We start from the raw sequence: 27535 nt of genomic DNA on the forward strand, positions 1-27535 counted from the left end.
ATTTTTAAGAATTAGCTTCGAACCCAAGTTAAACCTTCACAGTTGGCTTTCTAACTTAGCACTTGGAAGTAGAAGGAGTGGGAGATGAAGTCAATGGTAAACACTTTTATTTTCTTTACTTTAAATTATAGAATTGATCTCTTAAGGATTCCTGGATATGGACTGTATTTGTGGTAATTTTAGCTACCTCTGGACTTTCATTATCCAGTAATTCTTTAGTTATTTAGTTTATAGAACCTCCTTTAATTGATGATAGCTATTTAGCCAAAATTAAATTTTAGAGGTCCCTTTTTTTTTTTTCATTTCTGCATAGTATACCCACTTTACCTCCCACAATTTGAACATTATAGGTTGAAATTTGATAAAAAAAATCTTCAGACCTGGTTCTACAAGCCTCCAGAGAATCTAAGATTACTTTTTGTAGCCCTTAAAGTAAAACTTCTATGTCATTACCTTGTATTTTAAAAGGGGAAATTGGAATGGGGAGAGGGAGGAAGGAATATGAGGACGCAGAGAACAGTTGAAACATACAGTACACTTAGAACTAGTAGGGAAAGATGCAAGTTAAAATTCAACAGTCAAATTCCTTATCCTCAAAGGTCGTGAAAGGCAAAATGGAAGGATTGTGGAATTCTAATCATCAGTGTGACTTTTGGCAAGTCACAGAAACTGTTCAGTTTTTCTCATGGGTACATGGAGGTGAAATCAGATCCCTGCTGAGGCTTCCCTCAGATACCAATACTCTGCAATTTTATGAACAATTACAAACTGAATCTGTGACAATATATACAGATTCTGTATTTTTGTCCTGAATCATGTGGGTTAGCCATTTGCATTGATAAAATTAGCAAGACAACTGCCAAGTCTCTAGTTCTCTTTGTGCTGCTTAGATACAACCATAAGGGGAAATTAAACAACAAAGATAAATAATTGTCTGGCTAATCTCAAGTACTATCCAAACACATCATGGCAAGTCACGGCAAGGCACAAGTGGGCTGTGACTCATAACTGCAGTGCTTTTATTTAAAAATTCAAATATTATCCAAACAGTAGATATTCATAAGTAGGAAATGTTTTTAGACAACTGTAGTCACTATTCATGTGACTTTTACTAGAGTTAGAATTATATCTAGCTTTGGTGTCTGTTTTCTCACATCATTTAAGCAAATATCAGATCATGAGTTTTGGCAAACTCAAATCTGCTTTTGCTTTTAAAGATAAATGTTGCAAATGCCAACTTTGTAATAAAGCACATTAATTAACTCAATGTGTATTAAAATATTGCAAATGATTAGTTAAATTTTAAATGGAAATTGGTATAACCAGAAAGAAAGTTCATTAACTTTCTCAAAGTCCGAGACACAAATGAGTTGACACTTTTATAACTGATCACTAGATAAGGTCTGGGGCAACTCATTGTTAAAACAAATGATATAATATAAATACCTAAGGAAAACAAACATTTTGAAATGACTAGCAACAATCTAGTTCAATTTATTTGAAAATTTGTGAGAAAGACAATGACAACTTAATGGAAAATGACCAACAAGGGTGATTTACCTATTTAATGTTTCCTTACCTCATAAATATGAAACAAAATAACTAACATAAAATATGTGAAGTTTGATTTTTTTGAAAATTATTAGCGTCCTCTAAAATGCAGCAGAAGAAATTACAGAAAACTTTAGGAGCATGGGATGTTAGTGTTGGCAGGATATTAACTTCAATAATGTTTGAACAAGATTCCAAAAGATGTAGGGATGTTTCTTTCCCTGAACAGTCACTCCCTATCCTGTTCTAACTCTTTATTTGTCAAAGTCTACTGGGATTCCTTGCCTAGAAATGAGGTAGTACTGTGAATAAGTAGAAAGAAAAATCACATCAGAGCTGCCTTCCCCAGGGCCATTCTCACAACATACAACTTATCCCCAGAGGCCTGCAAGATTTCTGGGAAATGGTAAGATCTTTCTCAAAACAAAGCTGAAAATTCTCACTGTGTCTTGCAATTTTCTGTAAGTATAGGGGCTAATTATTAACAAAATGTTTTAGGTTTCTTTAAAGTGCAGGATTCTGTAATAATGATCAAATATGGGAATTGTTCTTAAAAAGTGGATATGATATCTTATACCTGAAATATTGTCATCCCCTTTGTAACTTGTGACTGGAAACAAGATCGGAGCAGGGTAGATGGTGTGTCTCAGGGTAGATGGTGGCTTGGCTCTTGCTGGTGTGGTATGATAAACAACCTTTTTCCACCCATGGAGCTAAGCCCAATGTTAAGGTATTTTGTTTGAAACTAACTGGCTGCTACCCTCTGAGTATGAAATAGAGAAGGTTGTACCATCCTTCAGTAGTAGCAGCAACAGAGATGCGTTTGCCTTTTCAGATTTTATTGTTCAGTGCCTTGAGCTTGCATCACAGAGTCATGACTTTCATTCTTCACTGCTTTTGAGGTTTGCCCAGTGGTCAGCTTCATCCATGCAATCATTTCTGGACTTTGGTCCCTGACTTCAGAGCATTTTTCTTTTTCTTTTCTTGTTTCTTTTTTTGTTTGTTAGTTTTTACTCTGTAAGCAAAAACTTCATAAGTTACAAATTTTCCTTTCTCTTCCTCAAGATATTTGAAGAAAGTTTCTCATTCACTTTGGGCTAAGACCTATAGAAACATGAATTAGTAGACAAGAAGGAAAAGATAAATTTCATTTATTAGGTACCCACATGAGCAAGGAAGAAGCACTCTGTTAGTTTTTTTTTCTCATTTAATGCCTAGCGATTTATGAAGCATGTATTATAAAGTAGGTATTATTCCAATTTTACTTACAGAGAAATAGAGAATCAGGGAAGATGCATATTGGATACATATGTGTGAAACCTCTTAGCACAAAGCTTGTCACTTAGTAAATATTGAAGCAATGTTAGCTCCTTTGCCGTCACTAAAGCCAGTGCTTATGAGAGCTTACTTAACTATGCCATTCATTGTTAAAGACTTTAAAGCAAGACACTTACATTTCTATTTTATTTATCAGGGTAGAGGGAGAGAGAGAGAGAGAGGGAAAGAGAGAGTGAGGGAGAGAGAGAGAGAAATCTCCCATTTGCTGATTTATTCCCCAGATGTTCACAATAATAGAGACTGAACTAAGTTGAAGCCAGGAGCCTGGAACTCAATTGAGCCTCTTACATGAAATGCAAAGACGCAAGCATTTGGTTCATCATTTGCTGCCTCCAAGTGTTTGCACTGGAGGAATCTGGAATAGGGAGTGCAGCCAGGACTTCAACCCAGGTACTCTGACATGGAATGCAGATACCATCACACCAAAATCAACACAAGTTGATGAGTACCAATGTTACTGCCAATTACAGATATGGCAAATAAGACAATAGGAAGTCAAGGAATTTACTCAAAGTCATGGTCCGTGCTAGAGATAGGATTTAAAAGCAATAGTCTTGAGGCCAGCACTATGGCATAGTGGGTTAAAGCCCCGGCCTGCAGTGCCAGCATCCTATATGGGCACCAGTTCAAGTTCCGGCTGCTTCACTTCTGATCCAGCTCTCTGCTATAGCCTGGGAAAGCAGTAGAAGATGGCCCAACTCTTTGGGCCCCTGCACCCACATGGGAGACCTGGAAGAATCTCCTGGCTTCAGATCAGTTCAGCTCTGGTCATTGCTGTCATTTTGGGAGTGAGCCAGTGGAATGGAAGACCTCTCTCTCTTTCTGGCTCTATCTCTGTAACTCTGTCTTTCAAATAAATAATAATTTATTATAAAATTAAAATATAGATGCAAAATTAAAATTATCAATAAAATAGAGGATGATGAGTAATGTATTTCATGTGACTATGAGTCAAAATAGTGTTAAAGTTCATACTTTATAACCCAATGTGTTGTGATTCAGACAAATGTTTGCTATCCTCTTTGGTCATGATAACATTATAGGACCACACATTTTCTGTCTGAGGTCATTAAAGCTTTATATATGGCGGGCTCACCCTGCGAGGCCCACACTGTCTGGATGGTGGGGCAGCGGTGTTCTTTGACAAGAAGCACTAGAGGCAAGTTTCGGTGAACATGTCCATTTATTAACAATTGGACACAGGTTTTTATTGGGCAGGCAAAAGGGGAGTAGCTAGTTCAGGGCAACACTAATTCTATAGGATAAAGCCGATACTGGTGACCCTATGCTTCTCCAATCATCTTGAAGGTCATAGCCTTCCAGGGGGTCTTTATGGGTCTCAACCACACCCTGGAGCTGTTTGCCTAGTTGACAATTACATGGCCCTTCAACAGGAAGTGGGGGTGGGGAAATGTGCCTGGGACTCCTGCCACCTGCCAGCAGTCAGGTCCTGTGTGGCTCTCAGTGTGCCTGAGCCCCTGACCAGGGTTTCTCCCAGGAGACATGGTGTGCCATGTCTTCTTAACCTCCTGCATGCGCTAGGTAGGCAGTTTCCCAGGCAGGCATAGGATTACCCACAATATACATGTCACAAAACATTGCTTTCTTTCCTCCTATAAATGTTATGATAAGCATGACATAAGGAGTTGAGGATAAGATAGGTTCACTGATTCATGAAAACATGTATTTATAGATGCACACACACACACACACACATACATACACCCCTACTTCCAGTGGCTGGGAGACAGGGTCCTGGGTCAGACAAAGGAATATCTGAGAGCATCCCTGTAACATGTGAAGGTATTGCTAGGGATGTGGAAACATAGAGAATATTTCAATGGCAAGTGAAGGAAGAGGTATTGAGAGCTGATTTTCTTGCTATCACATTTTCCTTTGGTAGGCCAGTTTATACAATCTGAATGGTATTATTTGTTTTGTACTTCATTCACTGAAAAACTCTTGAATGTGGATAATTTAATTTAGCAAGAGAAAGGCAGCACTATAATTCAGAACCCTTGATTTAAAGTTGGCTCTTCAAGGAAAAGACTACTTTTTGATTTTCTAAAGTAGCAGGATATAACATCAATGCACAAAAATCAACAGCCTTTGCATACACAGGCAATGCCACAGCTGAGAAAGAACTTCTAAGATCAATCCCATTCACAATAGCCACAAAAACAATCAAATACCTTGGAATAAACTTAATCAAGGACGTTAAAGATCTCTACGATGAGAATTGCAGTTTTTCTTAATACTAGTTTGTTTTTTTTTTAAACTTTTATTTAATGCATATAAATTTCCAAAGTACGACTTATGGATTACAATGGCTTCCCCCCCATACCGTCCCTCCCACCCACAACTCTCCCCTTTCCCACTCCCTCTCCCCTTCCATTCACATCAAGATTCATTTTCGATTATCTTAATATACAGAAGATCAGCTTAGTATACATTAAGTATGGATTTCAACAGTTTGCTCCCACACAGAAACATAAAGTGAAAAATAATAGATGATTTTTTAAATGATGATGAAATCAGAGCAGACCTATTGTCATGTTTAATCCCAGTGAGAGTCAAGTTGGGAATTGATAATTTCTTTTTTTTTTTTTTTTTACAGAGGATCAGTTTAGTATGCATTAAGTAAGGATTTCAACAGTTTGCACCCCCATAGAAGCACAAAGTGAAATATATTGTTTGAGTACTCGTTATAGCATTAAATCTCAATGTACAGCACATTAAGGATAGAGATCCTACATGAGGAGTAAGTGCACAGTGACTCCTGTTGTTGACTTTACCAATTCACACTCCTGTCTATGGCATCAGTAATCTCCCTATGCTCCAGTCATGAGTTGCCAAGGCTATGGAAGCCTTTTGAGTTCACCAACTCTGATCTTATTTAGACAAGGTCATAGTCAAAGTGGAGGTTCTCTCCTCCCTTCAGAGAAAGGTACCTCCTTCTTTGATGACCTGTTCTTTCCACTGGGATCTCACTCGCAGAGATCTTTTGCCAGAGTGTCTTGGCTTTCCATGCCTGAAATACTCTCATGAGCTTTTCAGCCAGCTCCGAATGCCTTTAGGGCTGATTCTGAGGCCAGAGTGCTATTTAGGACATCTGCCATTCTATGAGTCTGCTGAGTATCTCACTTCCCATGTTGGATCACTCTCCCCTTTATTTACTCCATCGGTTAGCGTTAGCAGGTACTAGACTTGTCTATGTGCTCCCTTTGACTCCCAGTCCCTCCACCATGACCAACTGTGAACTGAAACTGATCACCTGGAACAGTGAGATGGCATTGGTACATGCCACCTCGATGGGATTGAATTGGAATCCCCTGGTATGCTTCCAACTCCACCACTTGGGGCAAGTCAGCCTGAGCATGTCCCAAATTATACATCTCTTCCCTCTCCCATTCCCACCACCATGTTCAACAGGGATCACATTTCAGTTAATTTTCAACACTTAAGAATAACTGTGCATCAATTACAGATCTAAACCAGTCATATTAAGTAGAACAGATAAAAAAACTACCAAGAGGGATAATGTATTTAGTTGTTCATTAACAGTCAGGGCTATGCTGATCAAGCCACCATTTCCCATAGTGTCCACCTCACTCCAACAGGTTTCCCTCTTGGTGTTCAGTCAGTCGTCACCGATCAGGGAGAACATATGGTATTTGTCCCTTTGGGACTGGCTTATTTCACTCAGCATGATGTGTTCCAGATTCCTCCATTTTGTTGCAAATGACTGGATTTCGTTGTTTCTTACTGCGGTATAGTATTCTAAAGAGTACATATCCCATAATTTCTTTATCCAGTCTATCGTTGATGGGCATTTAGGTTGGTTCCAGGTCTTAGCTATTGTGAATTGAGCTGCAATAAACATTAGGGTGCAGACCTCTTTTTTGTTTGCCAATTTAAATTCCTTTGGGTAAATTCCAAGGAGTGGGATGGCTGGGTCGAACGGTAGGGTTATCTTCAGGTTTCTGAGGAATCTCCAGACTGACTTCCATAGTGGCTTGACCAGTTTGCATTCCCACCAACAGTGGGTTAGTGTCCCTTTTTCCCCACATCCTCGCCAACATCTGTTGTTGGTAGATTTCTGCATGTGAGCCATTCTAACCGGGGTGAGGTGAAATAAAGACTTTATTAATTCATTTGAGAGGTAGAGTTATAGACAGAGGGAGAGACAGAGAGAAAGGTCTTCCATCTGCTGGTTCACTCCCCAAATAGCTGCAGTGACTAGAGCTGGGTTGATCTGAAGCCAAGAGCCAGAGCCAGGAGCCAGGAGCCAGGAGCCAGGAGCCAGGATCTTCTTCCAGGTCTCCCACACAGGTGTAGAGGCCTAAGCACTTGGGCCATCTTCTGCTGCTTTCCCAAGCCATAGCAGAGAGCTGGATCGGAAGCAGAGCAGCTGGAACTGTTGCACTTATGGGATCCCAGTGCCACAGGCAAAGGCTTAGCTCACTGTGCTACAAAGCCAGCCCCTAACACTAGTTTTTTTAATCAACTTTTTGAAGATTCCTCAAATGCATGGTTTTCAAATTATTTTGCACAAAAGTAAACTTTTTTTTTGGACAGGCAGAGTTAGACAGTGAGAGAGAGAGACAGAGAGAAAGATCTTCCTTCTGTTGATTCACCCCACAAATGGCTCCTACGGCCGGCGCTGCACTGATGCAAAGCCAGGAGCCAGGTGCTTCTCCCTGGTCTCCCAAGCAGGTTTAGGGCCCAAGCACTTGGGCCATCCTCCACTGCACTCCCAGGCCATAGCAGAGAGCTGGACTGGAAGAGGGGCAACCGGGACAGAATCCAGTGCTCCGACCGGGACTAGACCCCCATGTGCCAGCACCGCAAGGCGGAGGATTAGCCTAGTGAGCCGCTACGCCAGCCTACTTGTTGAATATTTAAAGAGGAAAACAATCATTTTATGATTCACTGACCAGTTAAAAACAAAATGAAAATAGTATTCCTAGAGTTGAATTGCAGAGTTCTGCTAATCATAATCTTTGTTTTTGTCTTTTGCTTTGTTTTTAAGATTTATTTATTGGTCTGAAAGGTAGAGTTACAGAAAGAGGCAGAGAGGGAGAGAGGCAGAGAGAGAGAGAGAGAGAGAAAGAGATTCCATCCGCTGGTTCATTCCCCAAATATTACATTGAACAGTGCTAACAGTGATGACCAGAAACACTTCAACCCAGATGGGTTTGCCTTTTTTTTTTTTTTTTTTTTTTTTTGTGGAATGACCATATGTTTTTAAACAAGTTCAAAATCCCATCTGAAAGGAATGTGTACACAAACTTCATCACAGACTTCTAAAGACCTACTCTCCAGGGGATCTGTTCTTTCAGCATTATTGAATTCTCATGAGTGTGCACTCATTGCACATGGTCATGACTGTGGTTGCAGGATTGGTTCATAGTACTCTGCTTCAAAGAACTAAAAATTTCTTTTGAGATAATGGAGGAATTCTAAACACATGGACACACACATAAAAAAATTATGGAGGATTTTGTAATTTCATATGTAGAGATGTGGTAATATAAAATTCTGGAGCCTGAAATGATGTAAGAGATATTCTACCTATCCCAAAATTCTTGATGAGAAAAGTTAACCTATGAGAGGTTGTAATTTACTATTGTCACAAAATTTCAGAAGGCAAAACTAAAACCCAGCCCTCCAGGTTCATACCCAAGACTCATCTATCTTATTAGAAGACAGGTGCAGATGACATTCAAACATGGAAGTGTGCTTTGGTTCTATGCCCAAACTGGATTGGATGGAAAAGTGAAGCTTTTATTCTGCTTTCAGTGTCTTACCAAACTTAAGAATGAAACAGAAGAAAAGACAACAGAAACAAAACAAGGATTCTGATCTTAAATCATTTGAGAGCACCTAAATCATAAAACTTTGACCTCACAGCAGGGTATTCATTTTTGGGAGAATTTAATTTTCATTTATTACAGAAGCAATTGCTGCTTTCTCCATTATCTCACAACATAGAACTCATTTGGCACCAATGAATCATCTATCTTTAGATTTATTTATTGATTGATTGATTGATTGATTTTGTGTGTGTGTGTGTGTGTATTTCAGTACCCAAATGCCCACAACAGCTGGGGCTAGATTACGCTAAAGCCAGAAGCTGGGAACTCAATCCAGGTCTCCCACATGGGTGGCAGTAGTCTGAGTAGTTGAGTCATAACTTGCTGCCTCCCAGTGCGCACACTAACAGGAAAGTTGGAGTCAGGATTGTAGCTGGGACTCAAGTTCAGACACTCCAGTATTAGATGTAATAACATTGTCTTTCTATCCAGGACAGGGCATGTCTAAAAGTTTCTAAGAGTCATAGAACCAGCATGGTTTACCTTTATGCTGACTCAGCATTCTTCATTTCTTCTCATACTAACAGAAGTAACCCAGTAAACACAGATTCAACTTCCAGCTTAGGCTGTAGTTTAGCTGGGAGCAGGGATGAGTGATACTTAATATGCTGGAGTGAAAAAATCCCTGACATTCATTTTGCTTTTTTAACTTTGAGAAGTTAGACTTATTCTTTGTTATATTAAGAAATAAAGCTTATATCATTTAATTGCATGCATTTACCTCATCTTATTCCACAAATTATTGAGAGCAATCAGGATAGTCACATAAATTGCGACTACTGAACTTTCTGCAAAGCTTTTATTGGAGATAAAGATAAACATTACTAATTTCTGATGATTTAGTAGACATCCTTTAAAGATAATGTTTAAGAAGTTTTTAAGGCTAGGCCATATATTCTTGGGCTCTTGTTTTAATTTTTAAAATCTCTATATCCTTTCAGTTAAAAACATTGTTGTTCTGTAAAAATGCTATATACTGCCCTGATGTCTAAGACAATAACTCCCTTTAATTAATAGACACTGATATCCTTATTTTACGATCAGAGTTAAGGACTTCACAGGAACATTTTGGGAGAGAATTTCTCATATTGGTTTACATGGGAAAGAAGATTTTCTTTTTCTCCTTTGAGATAATGCTTTTTTCTCCTCCTTCATGTGAATGTTAAATTTAGTGGCAGAAATTAGGTTCAATGGATTTTCCTAATTCCATAGATTGGGTTGTTATCCAAAAAACCCCAAGTCCTATAGATTGGGTTAAAATTTCATCATATTGCATTCTGTACTTTACATTTTATTGAACTATTTTTAATTATTTGATTTAAGTGTTTCAACCTTTCAACAACCTGCAAATAAAGTAGGGTAGGAATTACTTCTAGTATTCATTTTATTTATAACTTTGAATCAAAAGAAGGAAAATAACTTCTCTGAGACATATGACTTGTTGTGGCAAAGTCCAGACTAGAATGCAATTTAGCTTTGTCCTAGGCCTAACATTTGAAGAACAAGTAGAAATGTCTAGGGCATGTTTAGGATACCAATGGGCCCTACTATGATGCCTCTGAGTTTTCTTCTTGTTTAAATTCTTTCTTGTTACTCTACAAAATGTTTAAATGGATGGTGTTGTTAGCAATAGAATTCTCTCCTTCAAAGGCTCAGAAAACAGCGAGTGGGGACATAGATGTTATTTGTGCCATTCTCCTGACATGAAAACGGTGTATAATGGTGCACATATTTTCAAAGCAAATTTAAATGTGAAATATGGAGATGAAAAGAGTAAAATGTGGATCTCAGTGACCACCAAAAGCCATCATCCAGGCTCCAGACTGACATCTGGTGCACAGCTCAAGAGAGAGACCATGGAAGCAACAAAGGGGCCATATGTGAGTTAGTTACCAAATGTTTTTTATTGCTTCCTTTGAGCTTTGGAGGTGGTGATGCTTAATATTCAAGAGAGATGAAAATAAAAAGGGAAAGGAAGCAAACACCCTAGCCCAGTGGTGATTGGTAGAGTAATTGTGGGCATGGCCCCAGGATGATAGCAGCTTCTATTTAATCAATGTTGACAAGGCTGGGGAGAGCTGGGCAGGTCCCAAGAGGTAATATTTTGCTCGGAAATCCACTCAACCTAATTTCAGTAATGTAGGGCTGTGGAGGGGGCTGGATTGGAGCCAGGAATCAGGGCCATTAGAGCTCAGCGTAGGCGATGGCAGCTGGGAACACCGCCATCCCTCCAGCAGCATTGCAACCAGGCTGCCTGGCTGAGCACACAGGCAGCCGCCGCCGCATATGCTCCGGGTATCTGTTCACCCACAGGACACACAGCCACGCTATTCTCACCTTTTAGAGGAAATGAATGGAATGCACACAGGCAGGAGCTGCTTCCAGAATCTGTTTCTGCAAGGATCAGACGGCCAGTTTGGCATATCTCTTTCAGGGACTGCTGTGAGATGTCCAGCCAAACCTTGTTTTTTAAGCTACCACTGCACTAGTTCGTATGTATACAGAAATAACTTTCGTCTTCATTGTTGTCTCAGTGTGGTCTTGATCTATCTTAGGAATGGTGCTTGTGAGTCAAAAATGTGAAAACAAGTAGAGCTTTTCATTTTTCGAGGTTAAGTGAAATTCAGGAAAGATATTCGACTTTGCAAATCCAAGAGAAATGACCAAGTCTAAGTCTATCCCTGTGGCTGAATTCTTCTTGTCTAGCTCTTCTTTCCTTTACCCCCACCCCTTTCTTCAGCAAACAACATAATATTTCAGTAATTGTTAGCATATAGGGTACAAGAAGGTAGAGAGGGTTGTTTCTTTTTGTTTGTTTTTGTTTTTTGACAGGCAGAGTGGACAGTGAGAGAGAGAGAGAGAGAGAGAGAGAGAGAAAGGTCTTTTGCTGTTGGTTCACCCTCCAATGGCCGCCGCGGCCGGCGCGCTGCGGCCGGTGCATCGCGCTGATCAGAAGCCAGGAGCCAGGTACTTCTCCTGGTCTCCCATGCGGGTACAGGGCCCAAGCACTTGGGCCATCCTCCACTGCACTCCAGGGCCACAGCAGAGAGCTGGCCTGGAAGAGGGGCAACCTGGACAGAATCTGGTGCCCTGACCGGGACTAGAACCCGGTGTGCTGGCACTGCAAGGCAGAGGAATAGCCTACTGAGCCGCAGCGCCGGCCATGGTAGAGAGTTTTGCTTCATGTTTTTACTGCTGTGCCACTGCTGCTTCATCTGCCACTCATCTAACAGTGTGTAGCACACAGTGAGGCTCAGTTCCTTTCATTGGATGATTAAAGGAATGACCGGGCACACTTTTCCCTCCCTGTTGAAGCATTCTTTAGCTGTAACATTAAGAATATGTGATGTTACTATCTATGGTATTAATTTTCTCTTTAACACAGAAATGAGAAAACTCACAGAGCCTTCTAGTGAGTGTGATCATTTTTTTTCTTTTTTTAAAATTTATGTATTTATTTGAAAGTCAAAGTTACACAGAGAGAGGAGAGGCAGAGAGAGAAAGGTCTTCCATCCGCTGGTTCACTCCCCAGCTGGCCACAATGGCTAAAGCTGTGCTGATCCGAAGCTAGGAGCCAGGAGCTTCTTCTGGGTCTCCCATGCAAGGGCCCAAGGACTTGAGCCATCTTCTACTGCTTTCCCAGGCCTTAGCAGAAAGCTGGATTGGAAGTGGAGCAGCCTGGACTTGAACCGGTGCCCATATGGGATGCCGGCACTGCAGGAGGCGGCTTTACCTGGTATGCCACAGCGCCGGCTTTATTTCTAAGAGGCCATTGGGCTTGGAAAAGCAATGCTTTTGTTAAGGCTAGACTGCCATGGTATAAATAGGTTACAGCTTTTTGCCAGATTCTAACAGAAAAGTGTCCAAATTAACTGAATGCCTTTTTTGAGACTAAATGTTATGTGTACTATTTAAATTATGGCATATTAAGAGGGTTGATTAAAAAAGTTTTAGAGCCCCTGTTTGAAGCCTCTCAGATGAATAAGATATTTTCACTCCTTAAAAATGTGACTATATCACATTTTTAAAATTTCCTGATCTCTTAAAAACAACATTTAAAAAAATTTTAGCTCACAGTTTTTGTGTATTTTGTTTAGTTGCTTGCCAGCTTATTTTAGATACATTCTGTCTTAGAGTTGAAGATGGAGGGTTGATCTTGCCCTGGTAATGTCTGATTTTGGGAGAAGCACTCAGTAGATAGATAATAGTAATGATTCTTAGTGAGAAGTTTATTAGTCATGTCATACACACACACATAGACACACACACTTCAAAAAGATCATGGAAAATAGAATTAACAGATAAAGAATATAAACTTTCTCAACATAAGCTCCATCAAGTTCAACATGCTATCAGTCTCATTTGGTCTATCCATGAAATACCGAGGATCCTGGGAATTTACCCTATCAATACAATCCTTTTCATATTATTAACTGCTGAAAAACTGTGAGTACTGTTTAAAGATATTTTGAGAGTTCAGTGTTTTGGTGTTAAGCCGCCTCTTGCAATGCCAACATTCCATATTGACACCAGTTTGTGTCCTGGCTGCTCCATTTCTGATCCAACTCCATGGTGGTAGCTGAGGAAGGCAGCAGAAGATGGCCCAAGTGCTTTGGCCCCTATCAACCTCAAGGGAGACATGGGTAAAGTTTCTGGCTCTTGGTTTTGGCCTGGCCCAGCCCTAGCCATTGTAGCCATGTAGGGAATGAATCAGTCCATAGAAGATCTCTCTATCTCTCCCTCTCTGTCGGTAACTTTGAATTTCAAATAAATAAATACATCTTTTAAAAATTATTTTTTTCAAGATTAGGAAACAAAAGAAATCAGAAGGAGCCAAATCACGACTATAAGATGGATGCCTAATGATTTTTCCATTGAAACTCTCAAAAAATTTTCTTTGTTTGATGAAAGGAATGAGTCAGAGTATTATTGTGGTGGAGAAAGACTCTGGTGAAGCTCTTTCAGACATTTCTCTGCTAAGTGTTGACTAACTTCCTAAAAAGATGCTTTCCTAATAAGCAGATATAACTGGTATTTTATCTTCAAGAAAGTCAATATGCAAAATGCCTTGAAAACAAAACAAACTTTTACCAAGACCTTTGCTCTGGATTGGTTCACTTTCACTTTGATGGGACCACTTTCATCTCTTGGTAGCATTGATTTGATTGTGTTTTGTCTTTCGGATCATGCAGGTAAAGCCATGTTTCTTCTTCTGTTCCCATTAGAAAAATGCATCAGGCACTTACTTGACTAGAATTTCCATTGAAAGCTCTTTATTTTCATCTGCAGGTGATCTGGGCAGAACACTTTTGCTACCTACCGTTTCTCAGTCAGAACTGAACTGCATAAACGGAACCAGTCGGGATGAGTTTGGTGTTGTTTATTGTTTCTTCTGTTAAGAGGATTTTGCAATCCTCTTAAATTAGGGCATGAACACAGTTAAGTTTTTTCTCACAAATTTGTGGATGGTCTCCTTATGCAGGCTTCATCTTCAGCATTGTGTCAACCCTCTTAAAATGTGCTATCCATTTGTGATCTTTTTTGTAATGCATCAATAATTTTATCTTTCTTCCACCCAAGCTTCATCATAAGTTTTATGTCTGTTCTTTCTTCAATTTTAGCAGAATCCATGTTGCTATGATAGGGCTTCTTTTCAAACTGTGTATCATCATTTCTAGGTCCTCAAACTAGATCTTATTCAGAAATTTTCTTAACAAGTTAAAATGAGTTTATTTTGAATTTGATACATTTTTAACACCATGCATTTTCCACAAACTTTTTGAAGACCCTTCATATATACATGTGTGTCTTAAATCTGTCTTCTATAACAAAATACAGCAAACAAGGTGGCTTCTAAGCAACAGAAATGTACCTCTCACTTTTCTGGAGGCCCTGGGAGTCTATGGTCAAGACACTGGCAGATTCACTTTCTGGCAAAGGCCTGCTCCCTCTTGGATGGCATCTTCTTGCTGTTCCTTGCATTGTAGGATGGATTAGCTAGCTCCCTGAGGCCCCATTTACAAAGACAATAATCCCTAACACAGTGGCTCATCTCTCATAACCTAATCACCCCCAAAGGCCTCTACCTCATAATATACCTTGGGTATTGGATTTGAACATATGAATTTCTAGGGGACACAAATATTCAGATTATAACATTAATTCAGTTATTTTTTCCTTTGTGTGACGTCTTAATCTAATTAACAGTATGAATAATAAGCTGTTCATTTTTTAATAAGTGGAAGTACAAATCAAACAGAAAAAGGCATTTTCTACTCTTTAACTTGCTGGATTTCAGCTGTCCCCCCAGAAGTTCCAGGATCTCCTCATTTGCTAACTCCAGACCCCATTACTACCACTCACTTGTTCTATGTCACTTGATACTGAACATTTCACTTCAATTTTCTAGTTTCTACAGCCTCTTGTTTAGTAATAAGTTGGAGGGTGGTTGATCTTCTGGACAATAAAGTGATTATTTACCCTAATTTGATGATGGTAATTGGAGTGACCAGCTGGCCTTTTTCATTTATCTGTCTCTGATCTTCACTAAGATGAGCAAAGTTTTTGCATAACGTACTAAAGATTACACAGTAACTCATGCCTAGCATTTACAAATTATGTAATTAGTGCCAGCAAATGCGCAAACCAGATTTCACATAACAGAAAAACGGTCAGGGTTCTTCCCTCCATTTTGAGCTGCTTTTAACAAGACATGTTTTCAGATTTTGTACACTCCAAGCTATGCACCTGTTGATGATCTCCTCTTGTTCCCATTCAGAAGTCACTCATCCGTCTTGTGGGAAGTTAAGAGCAGAGAAAACAATCCAAGGTAGAAGATGCCAAGATAGTTCTCTCCTAGGTTATAATTTGCTATTTGCTAAAATTATGGACTTAGATAAGCTATTTAATCTTCCCATGCCTTAGCTTCTCCAGCTATAAAATGAGACAATTAGGATAAATGAGGATAAAGTGAAATGGAACATGAGCACTCAGACTTGATCTAAGCATGAAGTAAGAGTTAGGCAGTGTTAGTTATAGCTAAGTCCTTAATCAAAGGCCAGGAATTGCTAATTCCTGGCGTTGTCCAGGTGGTGAAGTTGCTGATAGAAGAGGATAGAAAATAAACATATATGACTCTATGGTCACCATAGTATTAACTGTAATGATTTGTCGAGGGTTGACAGCAGCGGTTGAAGGAGTAAGTTAGCAATGCTGAGGTGTCGTCTTCTGCAGAGAGGTTCAAGTGTATTTACCTTAAACTAATTTGAATTCACATTATAATAAGTTCCTCTTTTGGCCCCAGTACTTGGGCCCCTGCCAACCTTGTGGGAGACCCAGATGAAGTTCCTGGTTCTTGCCTTCTGCCAGGCCCAGACATGGCCGTTATGGAGTGAACATTTGGGGAATGAACCACTAGATGGAAGACCTCTCCCCACACTTTTTTTTCCCTCTCTCAGTCACTCTGCCTTTCAAGTAAATAAATAAATAATTTTTAAAGTTGCTCTTTGTCTGAAGTTAAAATCTTTCCCAAATTCAAATTTAGTCTCCAATCATACTGACTCTAGGAAGAACAGGAATAGTCCATATCTCACATTTCTTTCATTTGCATGTAGTTTTCTCTTTAAGCATTATTACAGATTATTAGTTTACCTCACTTGCGTGGTTGTGAAAGATTGTTACTTCGCGTTGATTCCTCCCTGCATTTTGGTTTTTAGCCCCATAATTTCTTGGTGGCATATAAAAACTTCACTGGATCCCCTGACTTGATCCATTGTTTTCTCTGCTATCTAATCATCCATTCATTAATAACAAAGTGGACCACATTGGCCATATTCAATAATATCTAGTAAAAAGGTTACTTCCATCTATACAAAATAAAATGTAAGAGAATACTTTAAAAGTGGAAGGATGAAAAATTATAGGTTAATTTCATTACAAAGGTTTTGAAATTCATGTGTAGTTTTTTCTTTTCTTTTCCTTCTTTTTTTTTTTTTTTTTTTTTTTGGACAGGCAGAGTGGACAGTGAGAGAGAGAGACAGAGAGAAAGGTCTTCCTTTTTTCCATTGGTTCACCCCACAATGGCCACTGTGGCCAGTGTGCTGTGGCCAAAGCCAGGAGCCAGGTGCTTCTCCTGGTCTCTCATGCTGGCGCAGGGCCCAAGGACTTAGGTCATCCTCCACTGCACTCCTGGGTCACAGCTGAGAGCTGGACTGGAAGAGGGGCAACCGGGACAGAATCCGGCACCCCAACCGGGACTAGAACCTGGGGTGCCGGTGCCACAGATGGAGGATTAGCCTAGTGAGCCACGGTGCCGGCCCGTGTAGTTTTTTCATAATATGCGTTTTTATAAACTGTTAAGACCCCTCATATTCCTGAATTTCAAGTTTTTATAGCAAAATAACTTATCTTTGATTCCATTTTCCATGAAATGTTTTAAGTACTCTGAGATATATAGATATAGATATACAATTCTATGCATTCAGCTGAATTGAGTTTCAGCTAAATGTTGACATTTCTATGGTTTTTATTTTACATCTTGGAGCCAACAAGTTTTTATTTAGTTTTTAATTTTTTTCACAATTCCTTTAAGTTGTTTTATTTATTACAGAAGCTGTATATAATTATAGATCTGACAAGGAAACGAAAAATGATAGAATGTATCTATTGACAGCAAAATACAATGACTCCAGGTTTGTTAGACATATAAATATAGAGATCTTCACACTCACTTGAGAGTGTTTAATTGTGCTTTTAAAAAAACCTTTGAAGACTTAAGTAGATTTCTTTGCTCACTCTATTGTGCACATTCCCCTTATTACGTTTCATAAGCTTCAGAGCTTTCAGTGGATCCTTCAGGAATTTTTCATGAAAGCCAAGCCTCCTTGACAAAGTGTTTCTTCCTACTCCATTTTTCTTAAAGAGAATTTCAGGAATGAACACACACTGAGAGAACCTGAAGACATGCCATCAGGGTTGGGGTTCATCATTACAATATAGATTGAAGTCAGATTCAAATCTAAGAACAGGTTCCAAAAATTCTGCAAGAAAGCAGATATTCAATTCCTACCTGTAAGCTCTGATTTAAAAACTTCCTCAAAATACTTACCTTCCCACAACTGTCATATCAAGTAGGCAAAAATTCTCTGAAAGTGCAGGCAAGATTCAAGCTCCCTGTATTGACTAAGAACATTCTTTGTTATAAGCCTCTAAGAAAACATCTGCAGGATTTACAGATGCATACAGGTTAGCTAGATTTTATTTATTTATTTTTAAAAAGATATGCTTATTTTATTTGAAAGACAGAGAGAGAGAGAAAGAGAGAGAGAGAGATTGATTTTCCATCTGCTGGTTCACTACCCAAATGGCTGTGACAGCCAGACCTGGGCTGGGCTGAAAGCAGGAGCCAGGAGCTTCTTCTGAATCTCCCATGTGGGTGCAGGGAGAGCCCAAGCACTTGAGACATCTTCCACTGCTTTCATAGGCCATAGCAGAGAGCTGGATCAAAAGTGGAGCACCTGGGACCCAAACCGGCACCCATATGGGATGCTAGTACTGCAAGCGGTGGCTTTACCTGTTATGCCACAGCGCTGGCCCAGCTAGCTTATTTTTAAGGCTTGATTCAACATCTTATAACCATATTCTTGAGAATTCTTGCACTCTTCCAATAATATTTGCAATCCTTTCTTAACTCCGAGAATGGCTGTAATGAGTATGTGAAACTAAATTCAGGAAATTACAGTATGATGTTACATATTTTGGTTAACTGCTTAATAATAATCCAATTAATTTATAGATAAGTTAACTTCCACTGGAGAGAAGGGGATAGTGGTAAACAGTACTTCTGAGGAAAAAAGTTACAATACACTCCTTGTCACTTATTTAACCTTAAAACACTTTCATGAATCTTTGAATAAAATGGTTTAGAAATGATATAACAGATCTTACAGACTATGTAATTATAAAATCTCATCCAAATTGGTTGTAACCTTCAGGGGTTCCACATAACACAGCCCTCTGATTATAATGTCAAAATTGTGATCTAATCCTATTATCTGGTGAACTGGCCACTATATTAATTACTTCCCTAAATAACACTATTTGTATATGGCACAGATATTGAGAGCTGAAGGTCTCAATGCCTAGCAGAACAAAGGAGAAGCACCTTTGGACAACACAGAATTACACTGCCCTCCCCATTGCCATTCTTTTCTTTACTTCCACTTGTTCTTCCTCTGACATCTTTTTAAAACTTTCTCCATAATTCATTAATGGGCAACCAGAAATCAAACAATTGTTATAGTGGATATCCAAAGAAATCAGCCAATAACGGGGCCAGCGCTGTGGCTCAGTTGGTTAATCCTCTGCCTCAGGTGCCGCATCCTATGTGGGTGCCAGGTTCTAGTCCCGGTTGCTCCTCTTCCAGTCCAGCTCTCTGCTGTGGCCCGGGAGGGCAGTGGAGGCTGGTCCAAGTGCTTGGGCCCCTGCACCCTCATGGGAGGCCAGGAAGAAGCACCTGGCTCCACAACGGTGCAGCGCCAGCTGTAGCGGCCATTTGGAGAGTGAACCAGTGGAAGGAAGACTTTTCTCTCTGTATCTCTCACTGTCTATAACTCTACCTGTCAAATAAAAAAAAAGAAGAAATCAGCCAATAAAACAGTACTTTAATACAGTTCTATGCCAACAGTTTATATCAATTCTTTTTTAAAATGTGATTCCTGTTATCTTTTTTTTTTTTTTTTGATTTATTTATTTATTTGAAGGACAGAGTTACAGAGAGAGAACTAGATCTTCCATCTGCTGGCTCACTCCCAAGATGGTCACAACAGGAAGCCAGGAGCTTCTTCCAGGTCTCCCATATGGGTGCAGGGGTCCAAGCACTTGGACCATCTTCCACTGCTTTCCCAGGTGTGCCAGCAGGGAGCTGGATCAGAAGTGGAAGAGCCTGGGTGCCGGCACCACAGGTGGCAGCCCTACCCACTAGACCATGGTGCCAGCCCCTATATCAGTTCTTACCATCCCTGCAGTGGAGTACATAAACTGTACATTAGGCAAGCTAAGTTTCAGATCTTATTTGGGTGTATTGTGGTATGAAAGATATACCTTCAGACAGGATGACTTATACTTCAGTAAATATATCTAGAAGATTTTGAAGAGTGCTTCACTTTCAAAGACTTATTTTCATACCTTTATCATTAATTTAGGAAAGTATTTACATATATCTGACCCTAGAGAATTATTTATCCACAAATACCACTACCCCCTGATGATGGCTCATTGTCAACATCCCCCAAATTAAAAAATTTAGAAGACTTTTATTATGGTATGACGAAGATGAAAAATCGCTTTCTTCTATCTTTATTTTTTAAGAGATTTACTTACTTTATTTGAAAGGCAGAGTTTACTGTATATGAAAGACAGAGAGAGACAGAGACACAGAGACGGAGAAAGATCTCATTTGCTGGTTCACTCTCCAAATGGTCACATTAGCTAGGACTGTGCCAGCCTGAAACCAGGAGCCAGGAGCTCTATCCAGTCTATCATATGGGTGGCAGGGACCCAAGCTCTTGGCTCTTCTGTTGATTTCCCAGGTGCTTTAGCAGGGAGAGGGAATGGAAGTGGAGCAGCTAAGATTCAAACTGGCACCCATACAGGATGCCAGCATTGCAGGTGTTGGCTTAACACACTGCAACACAATGCTGGCCCCTACTTTTGTATTTTTAAAAGGGCTTTCGGCAATGAGAAAAAGTAATCTCTTTGTAATACTTTAAATGCCCTTTCTTAGGTAAACCTCAAAAATTATGAGAAATCATGGTTCTATGAAAGCTGTTTTCTGAGTAACTAGATCCTGAAACATTTTCTAAAAAAATTCACTCTAGGATCATTTTCCTTATTTCAATTTGATCAGCTTTGAGATTAAGACCAACAGAGATAGTGTAATCTGCAGGGTTTGTTAACATGAAGTATGCAGACAATAAATGCACTAGGTTGTTTGGTAAGGAGAAAGCCAAAAGGAGATAATTCATACCCATAGGCTATGGCTGAACAACTCTAAATGCTATTTGAAGTCATTTTAAACTAGAAGAAAAAGAGGGACAAATTCTCTTTAAAAAATGAGATGTGGTATGGCGGCATTGTGGCGTAGCAGGTAAAGCTGCCACCTGTGACGCCGGGCATCCCATATGAGTGTTGGTGTGTGTCCTGACTTCTCCACTTTTGATACATCTCTTGGCTAATTGCCTGGGAAAACAGTAGAAGATGGCCCAAGTGCTTGGGTACCTGCATCCATGTGGGAAACCTGGAAGAAGTTCTTGGCTTCTGGTTTCAGCTTGGCCCAATCCCAGCTGTTGCAGCCATCTGAGGAGTGAGCCAGCAAATGGAAGACCTCTCTTTCTTTCCCTGTCTCTCTCTCCCTCTCTCTGTAACTCTGACTTCTAAATACATGAAGCAAATATTTAAAATAAATGAGATGGAGGAGGGCTTTTGACTCAGTGGTTAAGATACTACTTGGAATGGCTACATTCCACATTGGGTGCCTGGGTTCAAGTCTCATCTCTGCTTCCAACTCCACCACCCTGCAAATGCACACAGTAGGAGACAGCAGATGATGGTTCAAGTATTTGGATCTCTGCCATCTTTTCATTGTGGGTGATCTGCACTGGGTTCCTAGCTCCTGACTTTAGGGTGGCCCAGTCCCAGCCAGTCAACATGTTTTTAATCGCATAAGTTTTATTTCTCAGGAAATGATTGTGGACTCTAGCTACTTAGTTTGTAGTGCTGAACTGCTAAAACAGGTTTGACCTTGACCTTTAATACTCAAGTTTGAATACCTAATATAATGGGAAAATCTGGACAGGCAAAAGACCTGAGTTTTAGTCTTGATGTGATCATAAGCAAACCGTATGATTTAGGGAAAGTCTCTTCATGGACCTATACTTCAATTTCCTCAGCTGTAAAATGAAGATAGTCATTCATTCTTTCATTCAACAAATCTTTACTGACCGCCTTCTCTGTGTTAGGCTCCATGCTGGACACTGAGGATTCAAAGTTGAGTAAAAGTAGAGATTTTTTTTGTTACCTTTGAAGAGATTATAGTTCAGTAACTGGATGACTTAAGGCCCTCTAATGGCTAACTTTCTTTGATTATGGGTTTTATTGTCAGTTAAAGTCATATGGAAGTACTCCAAAAAGTTCATGGAAAATGAAATTAAAAGGTAATTTTATTTTGGTGCACAAAGATTTTGAAATTCATGCATAGTTTTTTTTTATAATACACATTTCTCTTGAACTTTTTGAAGACCTTTTGAATGCATACATTTCAAACTTTTGCCCCCATAGCAACTTACGTTTTAATCCTATTTTCAAACCTACTTGAAGTATAATTGTATTATGACAGCCTTCAGTGACAGCAATGATACTTGCCAGGTTTTTTCACTGTTTCTTCCCAATACCTAGTAGAATGCATGGTCCATTGTAGGTGCTCAACAACAACTTAATAAGCAAGTAAATGAAGAAATAATTGTACTTAAAATACTGGGAGGCATTTGAGGGAAAGAGTAGGTAGATATTGATGCTCTCTTAATAGCGAATATATAGCAATAGCTTCCTCTCATAGTAAACAATTTATGTCAAATTTTACTTTTTGTCCTAGGACCAAGCAAAAGATGACAAGAGAAGGTGGGAGAATTTAGGATGACTAACCTGGTTCTGTTCCAACAAGAGTTAAAAAGCATGGTTGCATCTCAGAGTGGTTGGAATCTTTGTCTTTTTGTTTCTCCCACCTTTGAATTTGAATTTCTTTTCCTTTATCACACATACAATTCTTGTAAAACCTATACTACTTCCCACTTTCTATTGAGTTTCTAATATCCCTCAAATCCTATATCATAGCTCCCAAGTTTTTACTTTAGTGGAAGAGATTTGAAATCTTCCCTTCCTACAACTGATACTTCTATATGCTTGTGGGAAATGTAAGTCAATATCACGTTTATTTGCATTTTGAAAAGGGCACCAAAAATATTGTTTCTTGGAGCTGATATGGATAGTAAGCCATCTTGAGATCCAAAGCTTTGAGCAAAGTTATGGAACTAAGAAAATTCTCTGAAGGTATTTTACATTATTCTAAGGGTACCTCACTAAAATACACACAGAAACTTTCTTCAGGAAGAAATTCTATTGCTGCTCCAGAATACTACGGATAGATAGAGTACTACAATGCTCAGAATTGAGCTTTGTTTCATCCAAAACCTTGGGTCAGTGCACTGATTCTTCAGGAGTAAATAATAGTTACCTTGGAATGCCACAACCTTAAAACATTTTGATTCTGATAGGTAGCACCTGCAGAAAACTATCGTGAAGAAATTGTACAGTGAATTACAACCCCACAAAATAATGTCTTAAAAATACTGGACAAAAATGTTAGTGTAGAGTCAAATGACCCATCATCACTGTTTGCTTTACTTAACAAACAAGACTAGACTGGCTGTATAAAAAAGAAGAGATTCCAAAAATATGTGTTAACAGTGGTGGTTTTATTTGGATATAAATATTCAGCTTTTTCTGAATATAAATATATAACTAGTGCTTAGCCTACAAGTTTAGGTGCTGTTTAAGACATCCAGCTCCTACTCCTGCTTCCAGATTTCGGTTAATGAAGACCATGGGAGTCAGCAGGTGATGGCTAAGTAACTGGGTTCCTGCCACCCAAGTGGAACACCTGAATTGAGTTCCTGGCTCCTGGCCTCAACCTTGGCCTGGCTCAGTCCCAGACTTAGGGGCATTTAGGGAGTAAATCAGCATATGGGAACTTTCTTTCCTTGCTTAGCTCTCTCTCTTCTCTCTAAAATAAGTAAGTAAAAATAAAAAAAAAATCTTTGTTTTAGATCTCTGTCAAACCAGTGGTTAAGAATTATATTCTACTATAGTTTTAATGATCAATGATCATTTTAAAATGTACTGTATAGGAATGAAATGGATATATTTTAATTTGATTATTATTTATAGCCCTTGCCTATAGTCTTCCAAAATTATGGTCTTTTTACTCTTTAGTATTTGAACTTTTCATTTAGTGGACCATTAAGCCTTTGACTATAATATAAATAAAAATATGTTATCTCAAAATTAAAATAAGAGAGAAATAAGGGAAGAAAGAAAAAAAAGAAAGAGAGTGGGAGGTAGGGTAGGAGGAATAATTGCTTGTATGAAATACACTGAATCTGTTCTCTTTGTATGAATATCACTTTAACATGAAAATTGATGAAAATTGTATTATAGTAATTATGCATTTGCTGTGACCCTGAGAATCTAATATATTAATAAATTCCTTTAAAAATCTTATAGCTGATTGATTGGAAAGAAATATATATTTTTATGAGCCCTTCTAATGATTTCCTAAATGGCCCCATTTCTTTTATTTGTATTTTCTCCCAACACCAAAACTACTTTATTTGGTATGCAATTTAGTCTTAGGAAAGTACAAATGTCCTTTTTCACTAGGGGCCTTAAAAAACTTATCCATTCCCTTCAAATCAAATCAAATTTCTTGGCTTAACAAAATTCCATTAACTGCAGTTTAACTTTCTGAGAAAAATCAGCAGCTAGTAGACATTAAGAGGAGGAAAAGCAATAATAGAGCTTCAAAGACACAGGTGGGGCAGGCATTGTCTGTGGTTGGTTAAGCAGAGTGCCTGGGATTGAGTACCACTTCTGATCCAGCTTTCTGCTAATGCACACCCTTCGAGGTAGTGAATGACCGCCCAAGTGTTTGAATTCTCCTCACCCACATGACAGATGCAAATGGAGTTCCTAGCTTCTGGCTTTGACCTGGTCCAGCCCTGTCTTCCTGCAAATGGAAGATTCCCTCTCTCCCTAACCTTCAAAAGAAATACATTTTTAAAAATTAAAAAAAAAAAAAAAAAAAACCAAAGAGATGCAGGCATTCTCAACATGAGGGGATGTGCAGAAAGAAGTTAAGAAAGCAGGCCTGGGACCATTTCCCGAGTCATTTTAGGGTTAATAACTGACTGGTATCCCTAGTTCTTAGTTGGTTTCTGGAAACTTGGATTTTCAGAGGGTATTCCCCATTCTGTTACTGATAGGAGTGGTTCCTTATGCCTAAAATCTTTGTGCAAACATTGTGATTTTTCCTGAATATGTCTATTCTCTCTCTTGGAATCTGGATTTGGTACACTTTAGGCAGAGTGTGCCTACCTAACCAGCTTCCTGTACAAACTCTGGAATTGTAGGCACATGTGAACTTCCCTAGTAGATAACATCTCACATGTTGTTGTAATTTATTGCTTGAAGAAAATGAAGAACTAAGAACTACCTGAATGACTCTCCATGGAGAAGATTCTTGGAAATTTGTGCCTGGTCTCCTCCAAACTTTGTCCCAAGCAACTTTTCCCTTTGCTTATTTTGCTTTGTATCTTTTCACTGTAATAAATTTTAACCATAAACAGGACTGTATGTTGACTCCTGTGAGACCTCACAGCAAATGATTAAACCCCTGGGTGGTCTTGGAGATCTCTGATACAGAGAATTTGTTGGTTGGAAACACAGATGACTTTAGGGAAAGTGAATTCTCTTTGCACAGTTGGCATCTTAGTAAGCTATCTTGTGGCATAACATCACTTGATTGAGTTCTACAAGGAGAGTGGGTGGTGGGAGGTAAGGGAGAAAATATTCTCTATAAAGCACCCCTTATTATGTAAAACAATACCTGCCCTATGGATAAGTGTACTTAGTTGGAATGTATTGATTGCAAAAAACTGAAAACCACAGCGCTTTACAGAGGTTATTTGACACAACAACTGTGAGGTTAATATGTCAAGCAGAAGCACTGTCACTCAAGAATGCTTTTTTTCTGTCTTTGTCTCCACCATCCTTGGTGTTCCATTTTTGTCTTCATGATCACAAGAGAGTGACTACACTATTAGGGATAATTTGATGTTCCAGTCATTGGGAATGGAAGAATGCAAAAGCAAAGCCAACTCCATCCAACTTTACCTCTTTCTAAATAGTCAGCTCTGTCATATGGCTACCTCTAGCTCTTGTCAGATCTGGAAATTTGATATTTTGCTTTCCATTCATTGTACTACAAGAAATAGGGATAAGAAAATTGAAACATGCTCCATGACCTGTGTCGATTATCTGTCATAATTATTCTGACGTTAATGGGACAGAAATACTAGACTGTTGATTTGCTAGGGGAATCCCACGTGCAGATACCTTGGCTGAAGGTTGTAAGGCCACACCATTTCTGTTTCATGAACTCCTTATTTCCTAGCCATATACCTTGGTTTCTGAGCTCTTTCATATGTGCCACTCATAGGAAAACTTTCTGCAGGGCAATCCTTCTGAACTTGAATTTAATTAACAGCTTAGGACACTAAAAATCTCTTTTTATTCCAAAGGTCTGTGTAATGATATGAAAAAATGTTGTCCTATTGTATGAGCTGATGTCGCAAAATACTAACTTTTCCTTTCTCTTCCCCACCCCCACCCTGTCTTGTTTGCCTTCTCAGAAGCTGTAGATGAAACCAAACCTAAGGAAAGTGCCCGGCAGGATGAGGGTAAAGAAGAAGGCGAGGCTGACCAAGAACATGCCTGAACTCTAAGAAACGGCTTTCCTCGTCCCCACCCTCCCCTCTCCTGAGCCCTGTCTCTCCCACCCTCTTCTCAACTCCACTCTGAAGTCTCCCTTCCTGTCCTGCTCACGTCTGTGAGTCTGTCCTCTCCTACCCGCTAGCCCTCTTTCTCTCTGTGTGGCAAACATTTAAAAAAAAAAAAAAGCAGGAAAGATCCCAAGTCAAACAGTGTGGCTTAAAAATTTTTCGTTTCTTGGTGTTGTTATGGCGAGTTTTTGGTAATGATGATCCAATCATTTTGGGAAATTCTTGCACTGTATCCAAGTTTTTTGATCTGGTGCGTGTGGCCCTGTGGGAGTCCACTTTCCTCTCTATCTCTCTCTGTTCCAAGTGTGTGTGCAATGTTCCGTTCATCTGAGGAGTCCAAAATATTGAGTGAATTCAAAACCATTTTTGTTTTCTTCCTTTTCAATGTGATGGAATGAACAAAAAGGAAAAAAAATCAAAAACCCAGTTTGTTTTAAAAATAAATAAATAAAGCAAATGTGCCAATTAGCGTAACTTGCAGCTCTAAGGCTCCTTTTTCAATCTGAATATTAATAAATCATCAGAGTAATCAAACTCCAGTGGCTCTGTGTTTCTGTTCCACCTCCTCACTAACTCACTTGATGCATCGGGGTCTTCCCTTTGATTGTCAGCCCAGCTTCTCTGCCTGTCATGAACAACCCTGAGAAAGAAACCCGAGACTCCGGTCAGGTTCAAGGACTCCAGTTCCTGCTGGGATGATTGGGCCATGTATTAACTTGCTGTAACTGCTATTACCAAGTACCATGGATATAATGACTTACAAAGAGGAACTTAATTTTATCTCAGTCGTAGAGATTGACAGTCCAAAAATTAGGATCTTGGTAGTTTGCTTCCTTCTGAGGCTTTGGTTTTCTCTGGCTAATGGATGGCTCTTTTCTCCCCCAGTCTCTTTATGTCTTTTATATCTTCCCTCTATGTATGTCTCTGTCCAAATTTTCTCATTATTTTTTTTTGAAAGGCAGAGTTACAGAGTGGCAGAGGCAGAGAGAGACAAAGAGAGAGGTCTTTGATCCACTGGTTCACTCCCTATACGGCCACAATGGCCAGAGCTGGGCCCATCTGAAGCCAGGATCCAGGAGCTTCTTCCACTTCTCCTAC

At 39.3% G+C, this 27535-nt stretch overlaps 1 protein-coding gene across 1 annotated transcript in view; it reads left to right on the plus strand.

The window, feature by feature from the left end:
• Positions 1 to 26971, plus strand: part of GAP43 (growth associated protein 43) — a 122048-nt gene extending 95077 nt beyond the window's left edge. The window contains exon 3 of the mRNA XM_008266894.4: positions 26288 to 26971. Coding sequence (XP_008265116.1) covers positions 26288 to 26373 — 86 coding nt within the window. The 3' untranslated portion in view covers positions 26374 to 26971. The remainder of the gene's footprint in view (positions 1 to 26287) is intronic.
• The last annotated feature ends 564 nt before the right edge of the window (positions 26972 to 27535 follow it).

The sequence above is a fragment of the Oryctolagus cuniculus genome, chromosome 4, assembly GCF_964237555.1.
Source record: "Oryctolagus cuniculus chromosome 4, mOryCun1.1, whole genome shotgun sequence".
Taxonomy (NCBI): Eukaryota; Metazoa; Chordata; class Mammalia; order Lagomorpha; family Leporidae; genus Oryctolagus; species Oryctolagus cuniculus.